This window comes from Schistocerca piceifrons, chromosome 4 (assembly GCF_021461385.2).
Source record: "Schistocerca piceifrons isolate TAMUIC-IGC-003096 chromosome 4, iqSchPice1.1, whole genome shotgun sequence".
Lineage (NCBI taxonomy): Eukaryota > Metazoa > Arthropoda > Insecta > Orthoptera > Acrididae > Schistocerca > Schistocerca piceifrons.
This window is the reverse complement of record NC_060141.1, coordinates 123120098-123142972: the sequence shown is the minus strand read 5'-3', so window position 1 is coordinate 123142972 and position 22875 is coordinate 123120098. Positions and strand designations below refer to the sequence as shown.

General features: G+C 40.7%; 1 protein-coding gene and 1 non-coding gene across 2 annotated transcripts in view; one reads left to right on the top strand and one right to left on the bottom strand.

Annotated features, from left to right (window-relative positions):
• Nucleotides 1–4137: 4137 nt before the first annotated feature.
• The window catches only part of LOC124795653 (odorant receptor 2a-like), a 97051-nt gene continuing 78313 nt past the window's right edge, over nt 4138–22875 (bottom strand). The window contains exon 7 of the mRNA XM_047259727.1: nt 4138–4314. Within this exon, the coding sequence (XP_047115683.1) occupies nt 4138–4314 (177 nt within the window). The remainder of the gene's footprint in view (nt 4315–22875) is intronic.
• Nucleotides 5545–5618, top strand: Trnat-ugu. The gene has a single exon. It is a non-coding gene; the product is annotated as a tRNA-Thr (tRNA).

Sequence of the window (22875 nt, the reverse complement as noted above, 5' to 3'; positions counted from 1 at the left end):
GTTCCCAGTCTGGACTTAAAGAATTTCGTGGTGCGTTGACTGCGAGCAGAACAAGCTGTTTCAGTGAGAAGCTAGAATGGGACATGTAGTTTGAACTAGTGCTTTGGGACTTTTTCTTTTCTTGGGGAAATCTCATGTCATTTATCGTAAATTAGGTGAGAGCATCCATTGCTACATAATCCCTCGATCGGACTGTGATTTTTTAAGGATAAACTGTGAATTACATTCTTTAATTTTGTTATTTTTCGTGTAAATAGGAAAAGCAATGAATTTCAGTTACAAAACACTTAATCAAACGTGAAACTGTACATAATTTCTAGTGTAGCAATTCCTGCCTGCATTTATTTAAAAAAATATTTCGGGTACATTGCCATAGGTGTGATATGGCTCCCTTGGCTACAAACCGCAGTTACATTATGAAGTCCAAAAATTTCCTACAGAGCCCGAGCCCCATTACTGCATTGTGTTGGGTTGTCTGTGGGTGATATTTTCGTGCACTACCGTGTGAGGGTTCCGAGCTGATTTTTAGAGGAAAGGTGAGCCGACTGACATTAATTTTGGCACCACCACAGCGCTAACAGAAGTCCATGTACGGTCGTAATGTGTACATCACAATGGGCTAAGATATTAGGAATAGTATACTAGAAACTGTAGTCATTAGCAAAGCTAAATATTTGCAAGACAGACAACAATCTGAATGCACAACACACTCAGTTGAAATAATAAACAGGAAGGTCAGGGTTTAAGGCCCCCCCCCCCCCCCCAGCAAGGAGGTCAAAAGTGAGTTCGGATTGAGGAAGGATGGGGAATAAAACGTGCAATGTCCTATTGAAGGAAATCATCACAGAGGCCGCCTAAGGCGATGTAAGGGGATCACAGAAAAATTAAGCCAAGATGGTCGGAGGGAGACACGAACCCTGCTCCTCCTGAAAGCAAATCCAGTTTCTTATCACTGCGCCATCTCATTCATTCTGATTTCTTATAATGTTGAGTGAAGAATACATATGAAGATAGCGAGTTTAATATAAGAAGCTGGAACACAGAAGTAAACGACTCATCAAACTCGTGACGGAAAAAAAGACGTTAAGATTTCCCTTGAAGACAGTCAGTGCATTGAAGTATTAGAAAGTAATAAAGTTCTTAAACTTAATACTGTTTATAATAAGATGATTCATTTCTGATATTACATTCAAATTTACAAGAAATATACTAGTGAAAGAGATTTATAAAGTAAATAAGTGGTGACAGTTTTCTTTTCTAGTCACAGGCAATTCAGACGATGAGCACAAGCATCGTCTCTCAGGTTGATAATCTGTTACGACGGGTTTGTGAGGTGTTCCCAGTAATTCCATAAGTATGCCCTGAAAATTTCAATGAATGTTATTTAAATTACGTCTGAGGGACCTAAACGTGATAAACCTCATCTTGACTTTGTGCTTCATAGCTTCAAAAAATTATATGAAAAACATTCTTATATCATCCAAACGTTTATATTAAATGTTATCGTATTCTATAACTAGTTTGTACACAGCAGTTTAATATTTTTAAGTATGTCACATGATTTGGGTTATAATTTAAAAACAACATTTCGATAAAGTAAGACCAACTTCCATATAAAAACATATATGGCATTCGTCTTTCACTTTTATGCGAGGCAGAACTATGTCAGTCGATATATTCGATACTTCATGAAACAGTAAGTAATCTTACAATTTGTAGATGACGCGACTAAATTTCGTAAATATAGTTACACTAATATCGACAGTCGTATTAACAAATATGCTCCAGTGTTGGTACTCTATTTGTAATGCAAACAAATGGACTTGAGGAACTACTTAATGTAGATGAGATTATAAAATTACCTGAAAAACTAAAATAATTTCTACGAATTCTAAAAATACAGACAGTTTATAATAACAAGATAATCTTAAAGCATTGAACTCCTTTAAGTAAATGATGTGGTTATTTCGAATTTTTTCGACAAATAACGTAACAGGGAAATGTAGTGTTTCGTGGAATCTAGTTCATTTCAAAATCCATAATTTCAAGATAAACGTATTTCTTTTCAAACAGCTCCATAAACAGAGAAGAGAGGTGCATTCGAATACATGTAAGAAAATTAAGAGTATGTTATGTAGACGAGAGGCTGCAAAATTGTACAGTATATGAAAGCACTCTCTTGATACGTTTGTACTCTCTACTAATAAAATCTCCAATGCAATCACTGATTAATAGAGGAAATAATTTTACTCGCAAAGAATTGTTATGTCATCTGCAGTACACCAAAGAATCCTGCTTAGGAGAATGAGTGAATATCATCAGAATCTCGTCATACAAGCTGTGGTACAACAAAGAATCCTGCTTAGGAGAACGAGTGAATATCATCAGAATCTCGTCAAACAAGGCCAAGAGATTTGCACCTCTGTCCGCTTAGCACTTCCATACGCTACCGGCCATTAAAACGGCTGCATCAAGAAGAAATGAAGATGATCAACGGGTATTCATTGGACAAATATACTAGAACTGACATGTGATTACATTTTCACGCAATTTGGGTGCATAGATCCTGAGAAATCAGGACCCAGAACAACCACCTCTGGCCGTAATAATGGGCTTGATACGCCTGGGCATTGAGTCAAACAGAGCTTTGATGGCGTGTACAGTACAGCTGCCCATGCAGCTTCAATACGATACCACAGTTCACCAACAGTAGTGACTGGTGCAATGTGACGAGCCAGTTGCTGGGTCACCATTGAACAGACGTTTTCAATTGGTGAGAGATCTGTAGAATGTGGTGGCCAGGGCAGCAGTCGAACACTTTCTGTATCCAGAAAGGCTCGTACAGGACCTGCAACACGTTGTCGCGCATTATCCTGCTAAAATGTAGGGTTTCGCAGAAATCGAATGAAGGGTGGAGCCACGGGTAGTAACACATCTGAAATGTAATGTCTACTGTTCAAAGTGCCGTCAATGCGAACAAGAGGTGACCGAGACGTGTAACCAATGGCATCCCATATCATCACGCCGGGCAATACGCCAGGATGGCGATGACGAATACACGCTTCCAACGTTCGTTCACCGCGATATCGCCAAACATGGATGCGACCATCATGATGCTGTGAACAGTACCTGGATTCATCCGAGAAAACGACGTTTTGCCATTCGTGCATCCAGGTTCGTCGCTGAGTACACCATCGCAGGCGCTCCTGTCTGTGATGCAGCGTCAAGGGTAACCGCAACCATGGTCTCCGAGCTGATAGTCCATGCTGCTGGAAACGTCGTCGAACTGTTCGAGCAGATGGTTGTTGTCTTGCACACGTCCCCATTTGTTGACTCAGGCATCGAGACATGGGTGCACGATCCGTTACAGCCATGCGGATAAGATGCCTGTCATCTCGACTGCTAGTGATACGAGGCCGTTGGGATCCAGCATGGCGTTCCGTATTACCCCCCTGAACCCACCGATTCCATATTCTGCTAACAGTCATTGGATCTCGACGTACGCGAGCAGCAATGTCGCTGTACGATAGACCGCAATCGCGATAGGCTACAATCCGACCTTTATCAAAGTCGGAAACGTGATGGTATGCATTTCTCCTCCTTACACGAGGTATCACAACAACGTTTCACCAGGCAATACCGGTCAACTGCTGTTTGTGTATGAGAAATCATTTGGAAACTTTCCTCATATCAGCACGTTGTAGGTGTCGCCACCGGCGCCAAACTTGTGTGAATGCTCTGCAAAGCTAATCATTTGCTTATCACAGCATCTTCTTCCTGTCGGTTAAATTTCGCGTCTGTAGCATGTCATCTTCGTGGTGTAGCAATTTTAATGGCCAGTAGTGTATATATCTAGACAGTAACTTAGGGGGTTCAATGGATGTAATCAGTTTGGTATCACCCAAACTTAGTACCAGTACATGATAGTTGGAGAAAGAAATTTACAAATGTAGAAATGGTTATGGTGAACACACTGTGTTGAAATGCATTTAAGAGGAAAATAAATGAAGTTTGCTGATAATGAGGCCCTGAATGCGATTATCTTGACATAATTAAGCAATTAAAATTTTATGTAGCATATCCTGACACAGAGAGCAAGTTCTTTTTTTTTCAGAAAATGAAAATTTGCTGTATGGCTCAGATTTGCTGATCGCTCACCAGTAGGAATGTCTCCCTGGTGATGGTGTAGAACTTGCTGGCGGTGAGCAGCAGGGGACGCCCTGTGCGGCACTGGAAAATGCGCAGCTCCCTGAGGAAGCGCGGGGATCCCCCGGTCCAGTCGCAGCTGTACACAGAGACCTGCAGGCGCTCGCTCTGAAAGCACAACGGAAGAAAAAAAAAAATATCTTGTGATGTTTCTGAATGAAAACATGTTTGCACAACTCCCCGAATTTGTAAACCTTCTTTGTGATAGGTCAACTTCAACAGCTGGGCTTACTCGTTATGTTACCAGAACAGTTTAAATAATTACAATACTATACAAAAGCTATATGAATACAGAAACTCACTCGAACTGAAGCAAGCTCCTTTCCACATAATTTTGTGCAAACTGTAGAGTGTCGAAATAAAATACCTAAAATTGTCTAATGTTAAATGATAACTATCACTGAACAGTAATGCTTGCGAGCGTTATCAACTTTAAAACTACCGTATTTGATTCTGAGAAATGGTGATGATTCAGAAGAATAGTAAAATTTGACAAATGCTATTCATATTTAACATCTGTCCATATTAGGAGTTTTATTTTTAAAGCTGAGAATTTGCACGAACCTATGTGTAGACATAACATACAGTTACATATATTTATTACCTAACATTCTAAATATTTAAACAATAGTATTATTCTGATAATTCCAGGTGTTTGAAAATGGGATATCAGGCGAAACTGGACAAACATATAGCTCACAAATTTTCTCGGTTGTGGGAGTTGGGTTGGGTTGTTTGGGGAAGGAGACCAGACAGCAAGGTCATCGGTCTCATCGTATTATGGAAGGACGAGGAAGAAATTTGGCCGTGCCCTTTCAAAGGAACCATCCCGGCATTTGCCTGGAGCGATTTAGGGAAATCACGGAAAACCTAAATCAGGATGGCCGGACGCGGGATTGAACCGTCGTCCTCCCGAATGAGAGTCCAGTGTCTAGCCACTGCGCCACCTAGCTCGGTCGGTTGTGGGACCATGCTTTTATTTGAAAACTGAAATTGCGTCGGGACCCGCGAGGCACGTAATTTATATTGTGGGTTGTATGGTGGAATCAGTTTTCTCGTTTCGAAACGCAAGACACTCCTTAGATTGTTTTATCAAGTGGATAAATAGTCAATAAAGTTTCCATACTAAGATACCATCTTAGTATGTATATAGTTAAGGCTCACCGGCCACTTGACCATCTTCTTCTTCTGTGCGAATGCACAAACAGTGCCCGAACTCTTACCGGAATCGGCAACGCGCCGCGAGTAATGAGTGTAGTGCGGGACAATACGTTGAGAATGTGGGTTTCGCGGGAGGCGTGCCAGAGATAAATCCCTACAGTCGCTCTGTCCTCTGTGTCCTCGGTGGCTCAGATGGATAGAGTGTCTGCCATGTAAGCAGGAGATCCCGGGTTCGAGTCCCGGTCGGGGCACACGTTTTCATCCGTCCCCGTTGACGTATGTCAACGCCTGTAAGCAGCTAATGGTATTCATTTAATTGTAATTTTCCATTTTCACTCTGAAATTTGTTCATTAGACTCGCAACTTTCACTGTTGAAATTATTTCGTGTGTTAATTACTCGCAGGTTCAATTCCAAGATGCACGTCTGTTCCTAGTTATCGGTTTCTACAAACGCAAGCGTCTTTGGGACATCAGTAAGGTTTGGTGGGCGGACTCACTCACTTATGGTTATACGAGTCATTGAGATTCGTACGCGCCATGTGACGTTGTCTGTGCCGCGGCATCACACAAAAACTTGGGAAGTCGTATGGAGGTGTCTGATCTGATCGGTGTGCTGGCGCTGTTCTCTGGATTGGGCACTGCCGTTTGGTAGGAGAAAGTCTGGTTTTGTAGGCGAAGAGTACATCTGTAATATGAATCTGTTAATCAAATGCTTTACATTGTGAGGTTGGCAATGGAGAATCGCGACGAATCTCTCATCACTGTAAAGAGCGTTCTCGATGTCTCTGTGTTTTCATGAAGAGCGACGACAAACGTTTGCTATTAATCCATCCTAATTGTAGAGCATTTACATTTGTCTCACACAGTGACTTTGCGAAGCAGTTCTGGTCTTAAAACCTTGTCCAGTGCAGATATAAACACGCCTGCGCCAATGTTCAATCCAAAAGGTAGAACACGGAATTCGTAACTTCTGCCACCACAAACAAGTTCTGTATATTTTCGACTTTCTTCGTGGAGCTTTATTCGCTAGTAGGACGCCTTGAGATCGGTTATACTGAAATATTTTGTATTGTAAAACTTTAGAAGCTGTTCGTCCAAGTTGTCTGATCTTATGCGTATTGGTACTAAAATTTTATTACCACCTCTAGCATCGAGAACTAATCTTACCGACCTGTCTGGTTTACTTACTGGTAATATAGGACAATAGGGTGAAAAATGAAGGTTGTATAGTTCCCCATTTAATCATATGATTGATGTCTTCCCTTACTGCCTCTCGTTTTGCCCATGGAATAGGATATGACGTTACACAAAATGTTTCATGTGAGTATACTTCAAATTTATAATCATAGCCTTTGATTGCTCCTGACTACTTACTAAAAACATTTGCGTACTTAAATAACAAGTTAGAAAGTTCTTGTCGTTGCATATCATTTAGTACCTGCGATTCACTTAGTTTCTGCTCTACAATTTCGTAACTAACGTCAGTGTTTGCTTCTTGTTCAGTGTCAAATTTGTTTGTGTAATATACAGTGGGAAACGAATATTGTACTACAACATCTGACTCTAGTTTTCTTTTGTTGCTTTCATCAGGTGTTTTGACTAAATCAATAGAAAATATATGATCCTTTACATAATAGAGGCATTTACCATTACCTGTGTCAATCTGTGTTTCGTATGTTCTAAACGTGCCCATGCGAATAAGACAATTATAGAAGTTTTTATCAATTATAAGAAAATTGTACTTTACTGTAAAATGTTCAATTTGTAATGGAATAAGTGTCTCATTTTTAACCATTTTAGTCTTACTGCTTGTAGCAGTTTGCATCTTGCAATTTTGGACGGGAAATGTTGGGAATTTGCCTCTCTTCTTCAATTCACAGAAAAATGTATTTGACATTAGGTTGGTAGTTGAATCTGTATCTAAAATTAACTGTGTGTCAATATTAAATATTTTCGCCTTAATGATGGCTTGTACTTGTTCTCCTGGATATTATTTGTTGTATCCAACTCATGCTGATATAGATCATCCTTGATGTCACCTTGTTTGTCAAATCTTATGAAACATGTTTGTAGTTTTGGTTTGCCCCCACTCCCAGAGAGATCAAGAGCCTGAGGCTTAACTACGACAGGTTGATGTTTTCCGACGGCGTGTATGACTTAACTCACTATCTGGAGAAATTTCAGTTAGTTGCACTGTGTGGGTGCTTCTCCAATTTGTGTCGTTGGCTGCTGTGGCGTTATTTTGCTGCCCGAAGGTCGTTTGCGGTACAGCGTAAGGAATGGCATTGTTCCCGCGCGTCGGCCACTGCTGCGGCTGACTGCTTCTGTTCATGTTCGGCATAGGGCCTTGTGATGGTGGATTGTAATTCGCTCGAGCACTGAAATTACTCCTGTTGTTTTGAAAATTTCTTTTAAATCGTTTGTTTTCTGCGTTCCCGTTACCGTACTCGTTATCTCTGGGTATGTAACTTTGCTGTTGTGTTTACCATCTTTGCTGCGTGTTTGGTTCACGTTTTACTGACTGATTTACGTAACTATGTTGTTGTGACTAATTTTATGTTGTTCTATTGGGTACAGGTCTTTCCTCATAGATTAAGTCGATAGACTCAAGCACTGAAAACATTCAGTGTCATGCTCTGGCGTTGTGACTAATTTTTCTCTTACGTGCTATGGTAAACAACTTTTCAAAATTTTTAACACGTCTACGTGTGATATTGGGTTCGTAGTGTGTCTTGTGCAGGTGTTTTTCAAAGTATCCACGTAAACTACCGTATTTGCCACTGAATGGTGCGGGGTTGAATATCTCGTGTCTGAGCCTTTCCTGCACTGCCTTGAACCAGAATCTGTCGAGGAAAGCTCGTTCAAATTGGATACAAGTGCTGCAACGTTCGGGCACTTCAGTTGCCCATAAAAGAACGTCACCTTGCGTATACAGGGTGAGTCAACTAACACTACCGCTGGATATATTTCGTAAACCACATCAAACACTGACGAACCGATTCCACAGACCGAACGTGAGGAGAGGGGCTAGTGTAATTGTTTGATACAAACCATACAAAAATGCACGGAAGTACGTTTTTTAACACAAACCTACGTTTTTTTAAATGGAACCCCGTTAGTTTTGTTAGCACATCTGAACATATAAACAAATACGTAATCAGTGCCGTTTGTTGCATTGTAAAATATTAATTACATGCGGAGATATTGTAACCTAAAGTTGACGCTTGAAACCTCCGACGTTCAGTTGCGTGTTGTAACAAACACGGGCCACGGTCGCCGAGCAGCATCTGCAGGGACATGTTTACGCTGACGACCGTGTTTACGAGTGTGGCTGTAGTGCACTGTTGTGGTTTGGTCTAGCTGTCGCAGTGTCCGCATGTAGCGCTTGCTGCTATTGTTATTCTGCATTCGTCTCCGCACGCAGACCAACTGTAGTACACCGTGTTACCTGTTACCTGTGTTACCTGTGATAGTGTAGTTCACAAATGGTTCAAATGGCTCTGAGCACTATGGGACTTAACTACTGTGGTCATCAGTCCCCTAGAACTTAGAACTACTTTCAACCTAACTAACATAAGGACATCACACACATCCATGCCCGAGGCATGAATCGAACCTGCGACCGTAGCGGTCACGCGGTTCCAAACTGAAGCGCTTAGAACCACACGGCCACACCGTCCGGCGATAGTGTAGTGCTGTAGGAACTGTGACCTTGGTTTATTCGAACTCTGAAAAGGCGGAGATGATACTCATCTATGGCGAGTGTCGACGAAATGCAGTTGAAGCCCGCAGGGTGTATGCAGAACGGTACCCGGACAGAGAGCATCCTACGTGCCGCACATTGCAAAATATCTACAGCCAACTGTATGCAACAGGTATGGTCGTAGCGCGCAAACGGGTCCGTAACAGGCCCGTCACAGGAGAAGCGGGTGCAGTTGGTGTGTTAGCTGCTGTTGCCATGAAGCCGCACATGAGTACACGGGACATTGCGAGAGCCGGTGGACTGAGTCAAAGTAGTGTCATTCGCATACTGCATCGTCACCGCTTTCACCCGTTTCATGTGTCGCTACATCAGCAATTAAATTGTGATGACTTTAATCATCGAGTGCAATTCTGTCAATGGGCATTAACTGAGAATGCGTTGCAGTTCTACCTGTTTACCGATGAAGCGGATTTCACAAACCACGGTTCAGTGAATCTACGGAATATGAATTACTGGTCCGTGGACAATCCTCGACGGCTCAGACAGGTAGAGCGATAGCGACCGTGGACTGTAAATGTATGGTGCGGAATCATTGGCGACCACCTCATTGGTCCTCACTTCATTGGCGGGGCCCAAACAGCTGCAACATACATTGCGTTTCTACAGAATGATCTGCCAACGTTGCCCGAAAATGTCCCACTGCAAACGCGTCGACGTATGTGGTATCAGCATGATGGTGCACCTGCACATTCCGCAATTAACATGAGGCTGACCCTTGACAGGATGTTCGACGGGCGTTTCGTAGGACGTGGAGGACGCATAAATCGGCCAGCCCATTCTCCTGGTCTTACACCTCTGGATACAGACTGTGGGGTACGTTAAAGGAGAATGTGTACCGCGATGTGCCTACAACCCCAGAGTATATAAAAAACGTAATGTGGCAGCCTGCGGCGACATTACACCAGATGTACTGCGGCGTGTGCGACATTCATTACGCCAGAGATTGCAATTGTGTGCAGCAAATGATGGCCACCACATTGAACCTCTATTGGCCTAACATGTCGGGACACTCTCTATTGCACTCCGTAATTGAAAACGGAAACCACGTGTGTACGTGTACCTCACCCCTCACGGTAATGTACATGTGCGTCAGTGAAAAAGACCAATAAAAAGGTGTTAGCATGTGGACGTAATGTGCTGTTCCAGTCTCTTCTGTACCTAAGGTCCAGCACCGTTCCCTTTGGATCCCTACGTATTTCGGTGCTCTCCGATACACACGATCGAACAGCGGAGGAGTGGTACTCAAGCGTCAACTTTAGGTTACAATATCTCCGGATGTAATTAACATTTTACAGTGCAACAAACGGCACTGATTACGTATGTTTATATGTTCAGATGTGCTAACAAAATTAACGGGGTTCCATTTAAAAAAACGTAGGTTTGTGTTAAAAAAACATACTTCCGTGCATTTTGTTATGGTTTGTATTAACCAATTACACTAGCCCCTCTCCTCACGTTCGGTCTGTGGAATCGATGTCTCAGCAGACCTTCGTCTGCGAAAATAGTTGATAGATACGTGGCATTTACGGTCGTTTTTATGTTGTTATTGTAGTTACCTGTAATTCCGACTGGTAATTGTTCAGGTAACGGAGTTATGGGTATGTTTATATTTTGCACTCTACAATTGTCACTGGTACCTGCTGTAGGACCCGCTACAATTTGTGGACAAATACCGACAGGTTGTGGTTTGTTCACTGTAGCCTGTGTATCATTTACGTGCATATTTCGAGATCTGCTAATATTTTCTTCTAAAAGACTGCGGATCCTATTTTGCGCGACTTGTAGCTTAATGTTTTTCATGTTCGCTATTTCATTTTCTTTTTTCTGAATAGCTTTTTCTACTACATCTGTGTGTAACTTACAATCTGTTACTAACTTCTCTGCAATGGTGTTACCCTTATCTAACGTACCTGCTTCAGCTTGATTAATATCACTCAGATTTTCATTGATCTTCTCTCTCTCTCTCTCTCTCTCTCCTTCTTAGCGTATGCTGTGTCATCTTCTAATATTGCTACCGTTAAAGTAAGCTCATCTACCGCTGGAGGTACACTTCATAGACTTCATTTAGTTTGTTAACGACAGTGGTTACCTTGTGGCTTCAATATTTGTATTTGCGTCTGTGATTTTCTTTATCTGTTGCTCTACTAGATCATGAGGGTCGTTAAAAGAATCTGCCTTCTGTTTTAACTCCGTAATGTTACTGATAACTTTAAAAAGTATTTCATGCTTAACTGTTTTTTCCTATCATTTAATTTTTCGTCGACTTCAGTGCAAAGTTTTTAGCTAAGCCATTGAATTTCTGTGAGACCGTGTCTTGAAAATCCTTGCATACTTGTTTTTGTCCTTGCTTTATTATATTTAGATCTTGTATAACAGTGTTTTGTTGTTGTTTTACCGTGTTCATATCTTGTTTGGCGGTGTTCAGATTCTATTTCAAATTGTCAATTTTGGTATTCATATCTTGTTTCATATCACTGAAACTGGTGTTCATATTATCTATTTTCGTGTTTATGTTAGATAATAACTGTCATAGCAGTGCGTCAATTACACTGGCTGTGGTTGCTGTCAGCAGTATTTTCCAAGTCAATGTTCGTGTTGTGACCAAGTGGTGTTCGTAACGTGTTGTCAAGATTCATACTTGAATCGCTCTTCAGTGTTTCATTCATGAGCGCTATTGTCTCACCAGTTGTAAACATTGTGTCGTCAAGGTCATTGTGTTGTGGAGCATCCCTATCATTTGTCACACCTGTGACACTCTGATCTACTTAAACTTTCTGTAGTAGGCATGCGTGGCGCCTGAACTTCAATTGCTCGAACGCGCAATTCTACGCCATATTGGCTGATGGCGTTTTCGCTGATGCTATCAACAACGGACATATATTTTTCGGCCACGTTGTATGAATATGCAAAAATAAAAATTTCATAAAAATGATAAAATTTCATTTTCTAATTATTATAGTTGATAATTGTAGTTTACGTGATGTCAAAGCCTGTTTTACGTCTATTATGATACACAAACTATTGTGCCGCAATTCTTTATGTTTTACTGACAACGCGTATCACACTGAAATTTTTTTGTAAATTTTCCACAATAAAATCCAAGGAAGGGAATAATGAGGAAACGGTTTCTATCTACATCAAAAGAGGCGCTACCAAGCGTAAGCATCGTAGCTGTCCTACCTTTGCTGTGCTGAACAAAGCAGCTTAATATGAATAATTTTACGTAACCTTTGTCCACTTCTTATTTCTTTCCAAAATTATCTCCTCAATTTTTGCCTTTTTGCTTTACATGCTCCCCGTTGCGATTCATGCAAACAGAAAATATAGACAATTATTTTTATGACTAATAACAATGTCACAGAAAAATACATATATACGAATGGAAAAAAATATAAAGGATAATACAATTGCATTATTAAAAATGTTCTGCTTGTACGAATTTAGGTTATTCGGACTTCCTCTCATACATTTCAATTGTAGATGCAGGCAGCCGACTTCAAGGAGACCAGTGCGTGTCAAAAAATAAAAAAACCTCCTTACTTGGCACCACTTCACTTCAATAAAAAATACTTAATACTGTTGTTAAGTCGCCTCTCTTATTCAGACAAACATATAATACATAACACTCGTAGTACTTCATGCTTTAAGCAATACATCTTAACCATCCTTCTATATACGAGAGAGTCAAAACAAAATCATATCTAAAGAAAAATGAATGTTTTTTTTTTCATTTGTCTGCGCCTTACCACGCGTTCATAATTAACGTCTTTGCCGACGCTTATGGTCGATCGCTGTTTAATTTTTTTTTTAAATAAAAGAAAGTAAACCTGGAGAACACATGTCCCATCCACGTACTATCTATCAGCGGCGATTCCTGGACCTATACTTCGACCTGAATTTTATGGGACACTTTTGTTTATCAATAGTTTAAAGAACTTAAATTTACAGTTGGACATTTTACAGTTGTACATTACAAGGACCGGTCTAGCAGCGAGCTCGTGCAGAACCACAGCTGACAAACGTTTCTTTCAACTTTAAGCTGCATATTAGTGGTATATGTGCTTGGTGTCCGCGAAAATCTAATCTGAAAAAACAAAAATTAGAGTTTAGTGCTCGGTAATTGACGAACATTAAGATGCAACACAAGCTTTTATCGGATCAGTGTGTTAAGCCATTTAGGCGAATCACAGAAAGATTAATTGATATGGTCGGATGGAAAGATGAACCCCACTCTCTCTGAAGGCAAATCGACTTTCAATTCACTGAGCCCCTCACCCTGTTATAGAATATATTACTTCTTGAGGAAACTTTACAACCCCTATGGCTCTATCAGCAGATTTGTGGCATCAGCCATGGCCCACGAACCGACGTTTTGTACCTTTGCTGATGGTCGCAAGCCGCCCAAGATTGGCACCTTTCATCGTCTATATAAGAAAGGAATTTTGTACAGATGCCAGATCACGAGGACTGAATTTCAAGTTCACCACTCTTTATGACATATCATTTTATTTCTAGTCAGTTTTACTCGATTTCCATACCTTTGACTGCAGATCGAGTTAGATTTCAGGGACGGTTGCTCGCATAATTCAAACGTCGCTGTAGTAATTTTCGTTCCTCTTGCTGACTATTAGAAAATAGAAAAGGCATAGCCGCCATTGCATGAATCCCACTTGTCCGTCAGATCTCAGTTCTATGAAAGCCCACTTCGGCACAGATTTTTCATAGGTCTTACTTCAGCATTAGAGTTTATTGGACTGATCAGATAATATACACATTTTGAGAATTATTTTTTGGCAAAAGTATAATTTATCTTTGCGATGTAGTTACGTGGAATTCATTCTAACATGATATACGTTTACTGTGAATAAAGCCATAGATAGTTGCTATTAATTATAATTGTGTTTTATTTACTTATCGCCATTGAATTAAAATCTGAGAAAGGGCGTCTAACTTAAATTTCATGTGCACTTCCGCAATGTTATCTGGAAGGCTTGAATTTGACAGTCGCTGTTCGTACAAGTATTTATTCTGACGATACATGAACCAACTAGACATGTCAAATATAATCGTTCAGATCATTAAAATTGAAGCTTCCGAAAACTAATAACCTTTTCCAATCCCAATTTGAAAGGTATATACACAGGGTAAAATTTTGTAAAAAAAGTATATATTGAACCAAAGATGATCAAATGTAGTATCGATTGTGTAGTAGCGTCGAGGCTCAACAGCGATCGGTGGTTCAAGGTATTATGGGTAACGTGTTACAGTAAATTTAGATAGAGATGTATGGAGGACTCTCAAGTGCAAAGACGTGGTTTATCCGATGTGTGCAATTACTAATGAAACTGGTACGTGACCATCAGCACTGGCCGTTTATGCAGTGACAGAGCGTTGCCCGGTCTGATAAATCCCGGTATCTTCTTCTGCACGCAGATGGGAGGGCGCTGGCCCCCAACTCGCCAGATCTGAACCCGATCTAACATATCTGGGTTGTGATTGAGCGTGGTGTCATAGCTCATCGCTCCCCTCCCTCGAATGTACGGAAATTTCATGACTTGGGTGCTTAGACGTGGTGCCAACTCCCCCCAGCTGCCTACCAAGGCCCCATTGCTTCTATGCCATGTTGCATCGCTGCTGTTATCCGTACCAAAGGTGGACACATGGGCAATGGATAGTGGGTCATAATATTCTGGCTCATTAGTGTATTAATGTTTTGAAAACGGTTAAGAAAAATTCATAATTTTTACTTATCTGACAACTGATTTTTATAGTTGTGAAAAGATCACGTACCACACGTGTTGAACAGCAGCTATGAATATACTATCAGTGTTTACACTGTTTTATATATATATATATATATATATATATATATATATATATATATATATATAAACACTGATAGTATAGTCAATGTATTCCGTACGTTCGGCCCAACGCCGTAATCTAACATTAAAAGATAATGCAGACTCATTTCAATTAGATATCGGCTGTGCATCTGACTTGGTAATATATATCAACGCATTCCTCCGACTTTTACATTTTTGTACATCAAATACACCGTTAATAGATCCAAACATAAATTCAAGACCGGTCCGTACTTCTGACAATAGTTTGCTTTCCGCTAATTTCAAATATCCATGTATGTGTGTATTGTTACCTTTAGCGAACAACTCTTCCGACACACAATACTCCACAACGTTCCAAATGGCCAACACTCGCCGGCAACATGTTTATATGCCATTCTGTTCCGAATTTGGATTTGGTGGTTATGATGGTCGTCTCCACCATGTTATTTTGTTTGAAGAATTTGAGTGGATTCGTTGGCGTCCTTATGCATCAATTTTAAAACGTATTGTTGAGGGTCGGCCTGTTACCGTAAATGTAAAGAATAAGCCTGGCATGACTATTAAACATAGAGGACTTGTCATATTTGTGTCCAATGAATTCAATATTGGAGATGAAGCTCTTATTTCGCGGTTGCATGTAGTTCACGCTGACTGTCATATTATACATTGTTTAAATGTTAAGGAGGAGGTGGCGTCGGACACGTCGGACGTTGAAGCCGAAGCGGAGACTATATGCATATCGTCGGATGAGGATGACCAATCGGTTTCGCCGTGCACGTCCGAGGCGATGGATTCGCCGCCGGAACACTTTGACTAGGCCTTACTTTGGTCGAATGTGTAAATGGCGAACACTGAGAAGGACTGTGTGATAAATATTGAGGCTCTAATATGTGTACCACAGAGGTCTGTATCTACCTTGCCGAAAGTCAAAGTACCGTTGAGCACATCTTATACCGTTAGGCATAAATGCGAACTCCCTATAAGCTTCCCTGAAGTCATTAATTAACTGCTCCAGATTCGGCTTGTAGAACCACAATTCTTCTAGAACAATGACAGCCGCTGAATAATTAATTTTATTCCCATAAAAGGTTAATGCAAGATCGTCGATACGTTGTTGAGTCGTTGGTACGAGGAAGGCGAGGCGCAGGTCATCAGGACAGTTTCGGATGTGCTCCCAATTGGCATAAAAAAATTCCAACGCAGACATGAGCTGTAACAATAATCTTTATTCAGAATGTAACCGTTCCTTTTCTTTTACAAAATGTCATGTAGACTCTATTACGTACAATAAATGTTACATATTTGACCTCACTCTGAACCGCTTTGGGATTCCGACGAGCAGTGTATGAAGATGCTACCCGTGGTCTACAACAAACCCAAACCAATGAACATCACACAACTACTAATTCAGAGGCAGACAGGTCTGAAGAAGAATCTACACAAGATGGATTTAAACACTGATAGTATATTCATAGCTGCTGTTCAACACGTGTGGTACGTGATCTTTGATATATATATATAAATATATCAGCCCCTAAATAACGTTTCTAAATGAGCTATGTCGTATTGACGAGCTAATTGTGAGAAAACTCTAAGATTGGACAGGCTGCCATTACGTAACTGGTCATAACTGCCAACTGCCACCTAGCAATGTGATCGTCCTTCATATTAGGGAACCTATGTAATGATCACCACTGGAAAAAGCCATCACTAGTAGCAATACTGATTATTTATGACTACATGTAAGGCTACAGTGAATTTATTAGAAATAAAACATTTTCTGCATCAGTCACTTGTTTATTTTGCCACTATGCGTTTCGATGGTTCACACCATCATCTTCAGGTAGAGAGTCATTTATTCACATGTTTGGTGTTAGTGAGGAGTACAGACGTCTTTTCACAGTAGCAGACCAAGGTCAGTGTAAGTTATTTTGCGTCTTTTGCTAATTATGCTGGCGTAAGCTGTCGCCTGCACACCGGTCGGCAAACATGAAGAGCAAAGATCGATTATTAGGCTTTGGATCAAGCGCGCCTATAACGAGAGAGACCAGAGACAGCCACAAGCAACACGCGGACAACGCCTCCTCGACATCATGCATTTAGCCCGCCGCCACTGACTGGAGGGCCTCACTCAATCATCCAGTTTGGTGTCTGTGCGTTTAATCGCAGAGCGGGTTTAGTTCATCACAGGCTACAACAGTACACAGCGTCAGGCTTAGCGACTATAGCGGCACTAGTTTACCTCAAGCAGAATTGTATTTTACTAGCAACGAGAAACTAAAGTTTGTAGTAGCAAGACTGCCAAGACTGACATTACATCAGTCTGCAAGAGGACTATCACTGCTGAGCATGAACCGCAGAACATGGACTCTATTCAAGTTAAGTAAACGTTCCCAGTTCATGTGTTGTAGAGAGAGGATATCGACCGCCCATAACAACATACTCTCCCTTGCTTTCTTGCGGTACAAGACTCTACAGTGGCGAACGATGATAATTCAGTGGCGATCGAAGATGAAAGGTAATCAACTTGGCTGAAGATTTTGGTTGCTTCTCTTGTCTTTTAGCTTGTAGGAGTGATTGCGTTCAAGTGTTTCTATTTGTTAATTTGTTGTTGTTGTATTCTTGCATGTGTACCAGGTTGGGAGCCGCAGAACTTACCAAATTTCTGTTTTCAGACGCTTTGCTTGCTTTTTGATGTAACGTATTTGACGGCACCATGAATTCCCCGCCTCCTTCACCCCTTGTCCCAGCGTCTCAGCCATAGACGGCCAATGTGATGGATCTGACACAAGCGTAACCAACAAATTGCTACCGTACTGACGACGGTACAATAACTACTGGCTGCACAAGATACGTCGACCGCACAACCACAACCGACAACCAAACAGCCCAACAGGTGCCGCCAACCAGTATACCACCGTTCCGCAATTTAAGAATACAGAAAAGGAGTGGCTCAAAAATGCATTGCTTAGTGACAGACGTTTAGTGCATTTTTACCCCGCCGAGGCAGTAGTTTCACAAGTCGACGCTTTTTCCTAAGGAATCGGCGCTGTTCTTTAGCACAGAATTGGTGCACAAGACAGACCCGCTGCTTTTGCCTCAAAATTGCTCGCTCAAACTCAGCGCAATTATTCTCAAACAGAAAAAGACATAACTGCTATTGTGTATTGTAGGACAAAATTCCATCACTATTTGTATGGTCGCAAGTTAGTGACAGATCACAAGTCTTTGCAGCCCTTATTTCATCCATCAAAGCCGGATCCTAGATACACTGCTCAAAAATTGCAACGTTGGGCTTTGTTGCTTTGGCACTATCTGTATGAAATTGTGTACGGCAAAGTTCGGCAATGCAGACGCCCTATCTCGCCTTCCGATTGGTCCAGACACTGATATTAATGCATCTACCGCGTCTTGTTGCCAAATCGATGCACAGGACTCTGAATTGCCTGAATCTTTTCCCTTGCACTACAAAAATGGTGCACAGGCCACAGAAGCAGATCCGGATTTCAAGATTTTGTTGCATTTCATTCGCACGTCTTGGCCTCGTTCGTTGAACAGTATCCAGAACTACACAATTTTACGTTGTCGCATTGTCGAACGCTTTTTCCAGGTCAGCACATCCTATGAACGTGTCTCGATTTTTCTTTAGCCTTACTTCCATCATCAATCGCAAGGTAAGAACTGCCTCAGTGGTGCTTTTACCTTTCCTAAGGCCAACCTGATCATCATCTAACACATCCTCACTTTTCTTTTTCCTTCTTCTGTGTGTTACCCTTGTAGGCAAATTGGATGCATAAACTGTTAAGCTGATTGTGTGATAATTCTTGCACTTGTCAGCTCTTGCAGTCTTGGAAATTGTGAGGATGGTATTTTTCCGAAAGTCAGGTGATATGTCGCCAGACTCATACGTTCTACATACCAACGTGAAAAGTCGTTTTGTTGCCACTTCCCCAATGATTTTAGGAATTCTGATGAAATGTTACCAATCCCTTCTGCTTTATTTGATCTTAACTCATCCAAAGCTTTCTTAAATTATGATTCTAATATTGGATCCCCTATCTCTTCTAAACCGACTCCTGTTTCTTCTCCTATCACACCAGACAAATCTTCCCCTCGTAGAGGCCTTCAGTGTACTCTTTTCACCTATCTGCTCTCTCCTCTGCATTTAACAGTGGAATTCCCGATACACTCTTTATGTTACCACCGTTACTTTTCTTGTTGCCGAAGGTTGTTTTGACTTTCCTGTATGCTGAGTCATTCCTTTTGACAACCATTTCTTTATCGATTTCTTCACATTTCTCATGCAGCTATTTCCTCTTAGCTTACCTTCACTTCTTATGTATTTTATTCCTCGGCGACTTGTATATCTGTATTCCTGAATTTTCCTCAACATTTCTGTTCTTCCTTCTTTCATCAATTAACTGAAGTATTTCTTCTATTACCCACGGTTTCTTCGCAGTTACTTTTTTTGTACCTACGTTTTTCTTTCTAGCTCCTGTGATTGCCCTTTTTTAATTTCCATTCCTACTAAACTTCACTGCCTACTGCCTACTGAACTATTCCTTATTACTGTGTCTATAGCATTAAAGAACTTCAAGCGTATCTCGTCACCCCTTAAAACTTCGGTATCCCACTTCCTTGCGTATTGATTCTTCCCGACTAACCGACTGTGTGTGTGTGTGTGTGTGTGTGTGTGTGTGTGTGTGTGTGTGTGTGTGTGTGTGCGCGTGTGTATTCTGGTGAGCGCGTTCATATATTTTAAAGAGGAGAAATATTTTTGTAGAAACCACTTAATCTTGTATCTCTGTATCCAAGGTAAAGAAACATATCTGTAGCATGTACAACTTCTTTGAAAACACAGTGTAAATGTAATGTGCAGTACAGGCGACATACATCAGGCAACAGTATGAAAGCCTTTTACAACTCTGTCATCACTGTAAGTACAATACCCTGCCAGGAATTAATGTTTTTCACCCCTAAAGTGTCTTTCCTAAATCAACAATTTGTATCATTAGCAAAAGACGCAGAATAACCTACACTAACTTTGGTCTGCGACTGTAAAAAGACGTCTGTACTCTTCACCAACACCAGCCACGTAAATAAATAATTCTCCACTCGAAGATGATGGTGTGAACCATTTAAACGCATAGTGGCAAAATAAACACGTGACTGACGCAGAAAGTGTTTCATTTGTATTGATCAACAGTCGCTGCCCTCGTAATGCCGTCCCTTATGGACGAAATATTCAATCTTCAGTGAATTTAGCATTAAAGGCAATCGTATGTTTAATTCCAAAGCGTAAGATGGATATGGAGTTCGGTAATTTTACCTGTCACACACACACATAAAATAAAGCGTTTCACTTCCTTCTTGCAGTATTGTTTTGATGCTAATAAATGTCTACCAACCAACAATGATTGATCAGCGGCGGGATGAAAGGCGCAACTAATTCTTGCAGTATTGTTTTGATGCTAATAAATGTCTACCAACCAACAATGATTGATCAGCGGCGGGATGAAAGGCGCAACTAATTTTCCGTTAGCAAATACTTCTGAAATAAGTACTGAATTAAATCAGTCGTCATTCCTGATGGGAAAAATTCTGAATATTCTTCCGTTGATGAAATGGATTACTTTAATAGAAGCTTTTTCTTATTCTTACAAAGAAACAAAGTAATCGACCCTTACTTATAAATCATACCAAAAGACTGGTAAGTTGCACAGTTCATAACACACAAGGAAGGAAATAGGAGTAATCCACTTATTTAAATCCGCATCTCACTCACGTCGATTTACAGTAGGATTATGGAACATATACTGTGTTCGAACATCATGAATTACCTTGAAGAAAACGGTCTATTGATATGTAGTCAGCACAGACTCAGAAAATATCGTTGTTGTGAACCCAATTAGCTCTGTTTCGCACGAAGTAGTGGGTGATATCGATACGGGACCACAAAGTGATTCCGTAATTTTACATTTCCAGAAGGCTTTTGACATTGTTCCTTACAAGAGACTTCTAATCAAATGTACTGATCTTATAAAAGTAATTCAGTTTCGTGACCGAAGCACAACTGAACCGGTTTTTTTTTTTTTACCCCTAAGAAAATTTCATTTTAGCCCTCAGGGGATAATTACCTCCATGGTGGAAAACATTGTTGCAGCAAATGTTACAAGACCAGGCACAACATTTTACGCCGCGAACAGATCCTTGACTGGTCTATCCAGTCTTTTCATTCGGCACTCATAGAACATGTCTGGGTGCGATGGCTAGACGTACAATTCCATACCATCCTGCAACCAGCAATCTTCGTGAGATGACACAGCATGTGTTACAGACATGGATACGAATTCCTCGACGAATACTAGAGTGTATTTCTGGGGGTCACACATCACGTCGATGTTGACCGTCAAGTCTGAATGGAATAAAAGTGTTATGATTTTGTACTTGTTACGTGATGAATGCCAACGGCCTTACTGCAATGGTAATACAGGTTCCCATCAACCTATATATTATCGTCTCAGTTGTGCCACGGGATTCGTGATGTCCTACAGCATTTAGTAATCGACGGAATATCATATAGTGAAACAGGAGTGATACGCGACTTTTCCAAGGAAGTGTTACAGGCCCTCTGCTGTTTCTAATGCATATAAACGATTTAGGGGACAAAATGAGTAGCCCTCTTAAATCGTTTGCAGGTTGTGCTGTCATTTACTTTATGGTAAGATCATCAAACGAACAAAACTAGTTGAAAAATAATTTACACAAAGTACCTGTATGGTTTGAAAAGTGGCAGTTGACTCCAAATAAGAAAACGTGTGAGGTCATCCGTATGAGTACTAAAAGAAATCCGTAAAATTTCCATAACACGATAAATCACACAAATTTAAGGCTGTCAATTCGATTAAGCAACCAGGAATTACAATTACGAACAACTTATATTGCAGCGATCACACAGATTATGTTGTGAGGAAGGCAAACCAAAGACTGCGTTTTATTGGCAGAGCATTTAGAAGAAGCAACAGGTCTACTACAGAGAGTATAGCTGTGTGATGGGATACTTAACAGACAGGATTGACGGAGGATATCGGAGAAGTACAAAGAAAGGCAGCTCGTTCTGTATATCGCAAAACGGGGAAGGGAGGTATAATTTGTGAGTTGGCGTGGCGGTCTTTGAAAAAAAGGAGTGTTTCGTTGCGCCGAGATCATATCGCGTAATTTCAGTATAATATTATATTGTCTCCAACCCACATGGCTGGAAATGATCATCGCAATAAAACAAGGGAAATCAGAGCTTGTACAAAAGATTTAATGTCCATTTTCCCCACGCGCTATTTGAGGGTGCCACGGTGGAACAATAACCTGAAGGTTGTTCTAAGAAGCCTCTGACGGGCACTTAAGGGAGAAGTACAGAGTAATCATGAATATTTAGACGTGAATGAGGTCGGACGCAAGCAGTTACTTTGAGGTTAAGTAGCATTCTGATTATAATTTTGAAATTTAATTTGATTCGACTATTGGAAATAATTAGAGCTAAATTTTGCTTTGATCAAAAGTGAATTCAAATGAAGCAAGTCAGAAAAAGGCGTACGGAAAGACGTAGGTGTTCGTTCTTTCCGCGCGCTATACGAGTTTGGAAAATAGAGAATTGTGAAAGTGGTTCGATGAACCCTCTGCCAGGCACTGAAATGTGATTTGCAGAGTATCCATATAGATGCAGATGTAGAAAGGCGACAAGTTCTATTGCAGTGATTTCATTAACAGCAGATTATATTAATTTAATGAGGAAATCCGTTGTTGTTTTAATTTGCACAAAAATTATCAATATTTTCTCCTTGGTTTCTGGGTGACACGTGAGGAAATTTTTCTCCATTGATAGGTACCACTAGTCTCAGTTG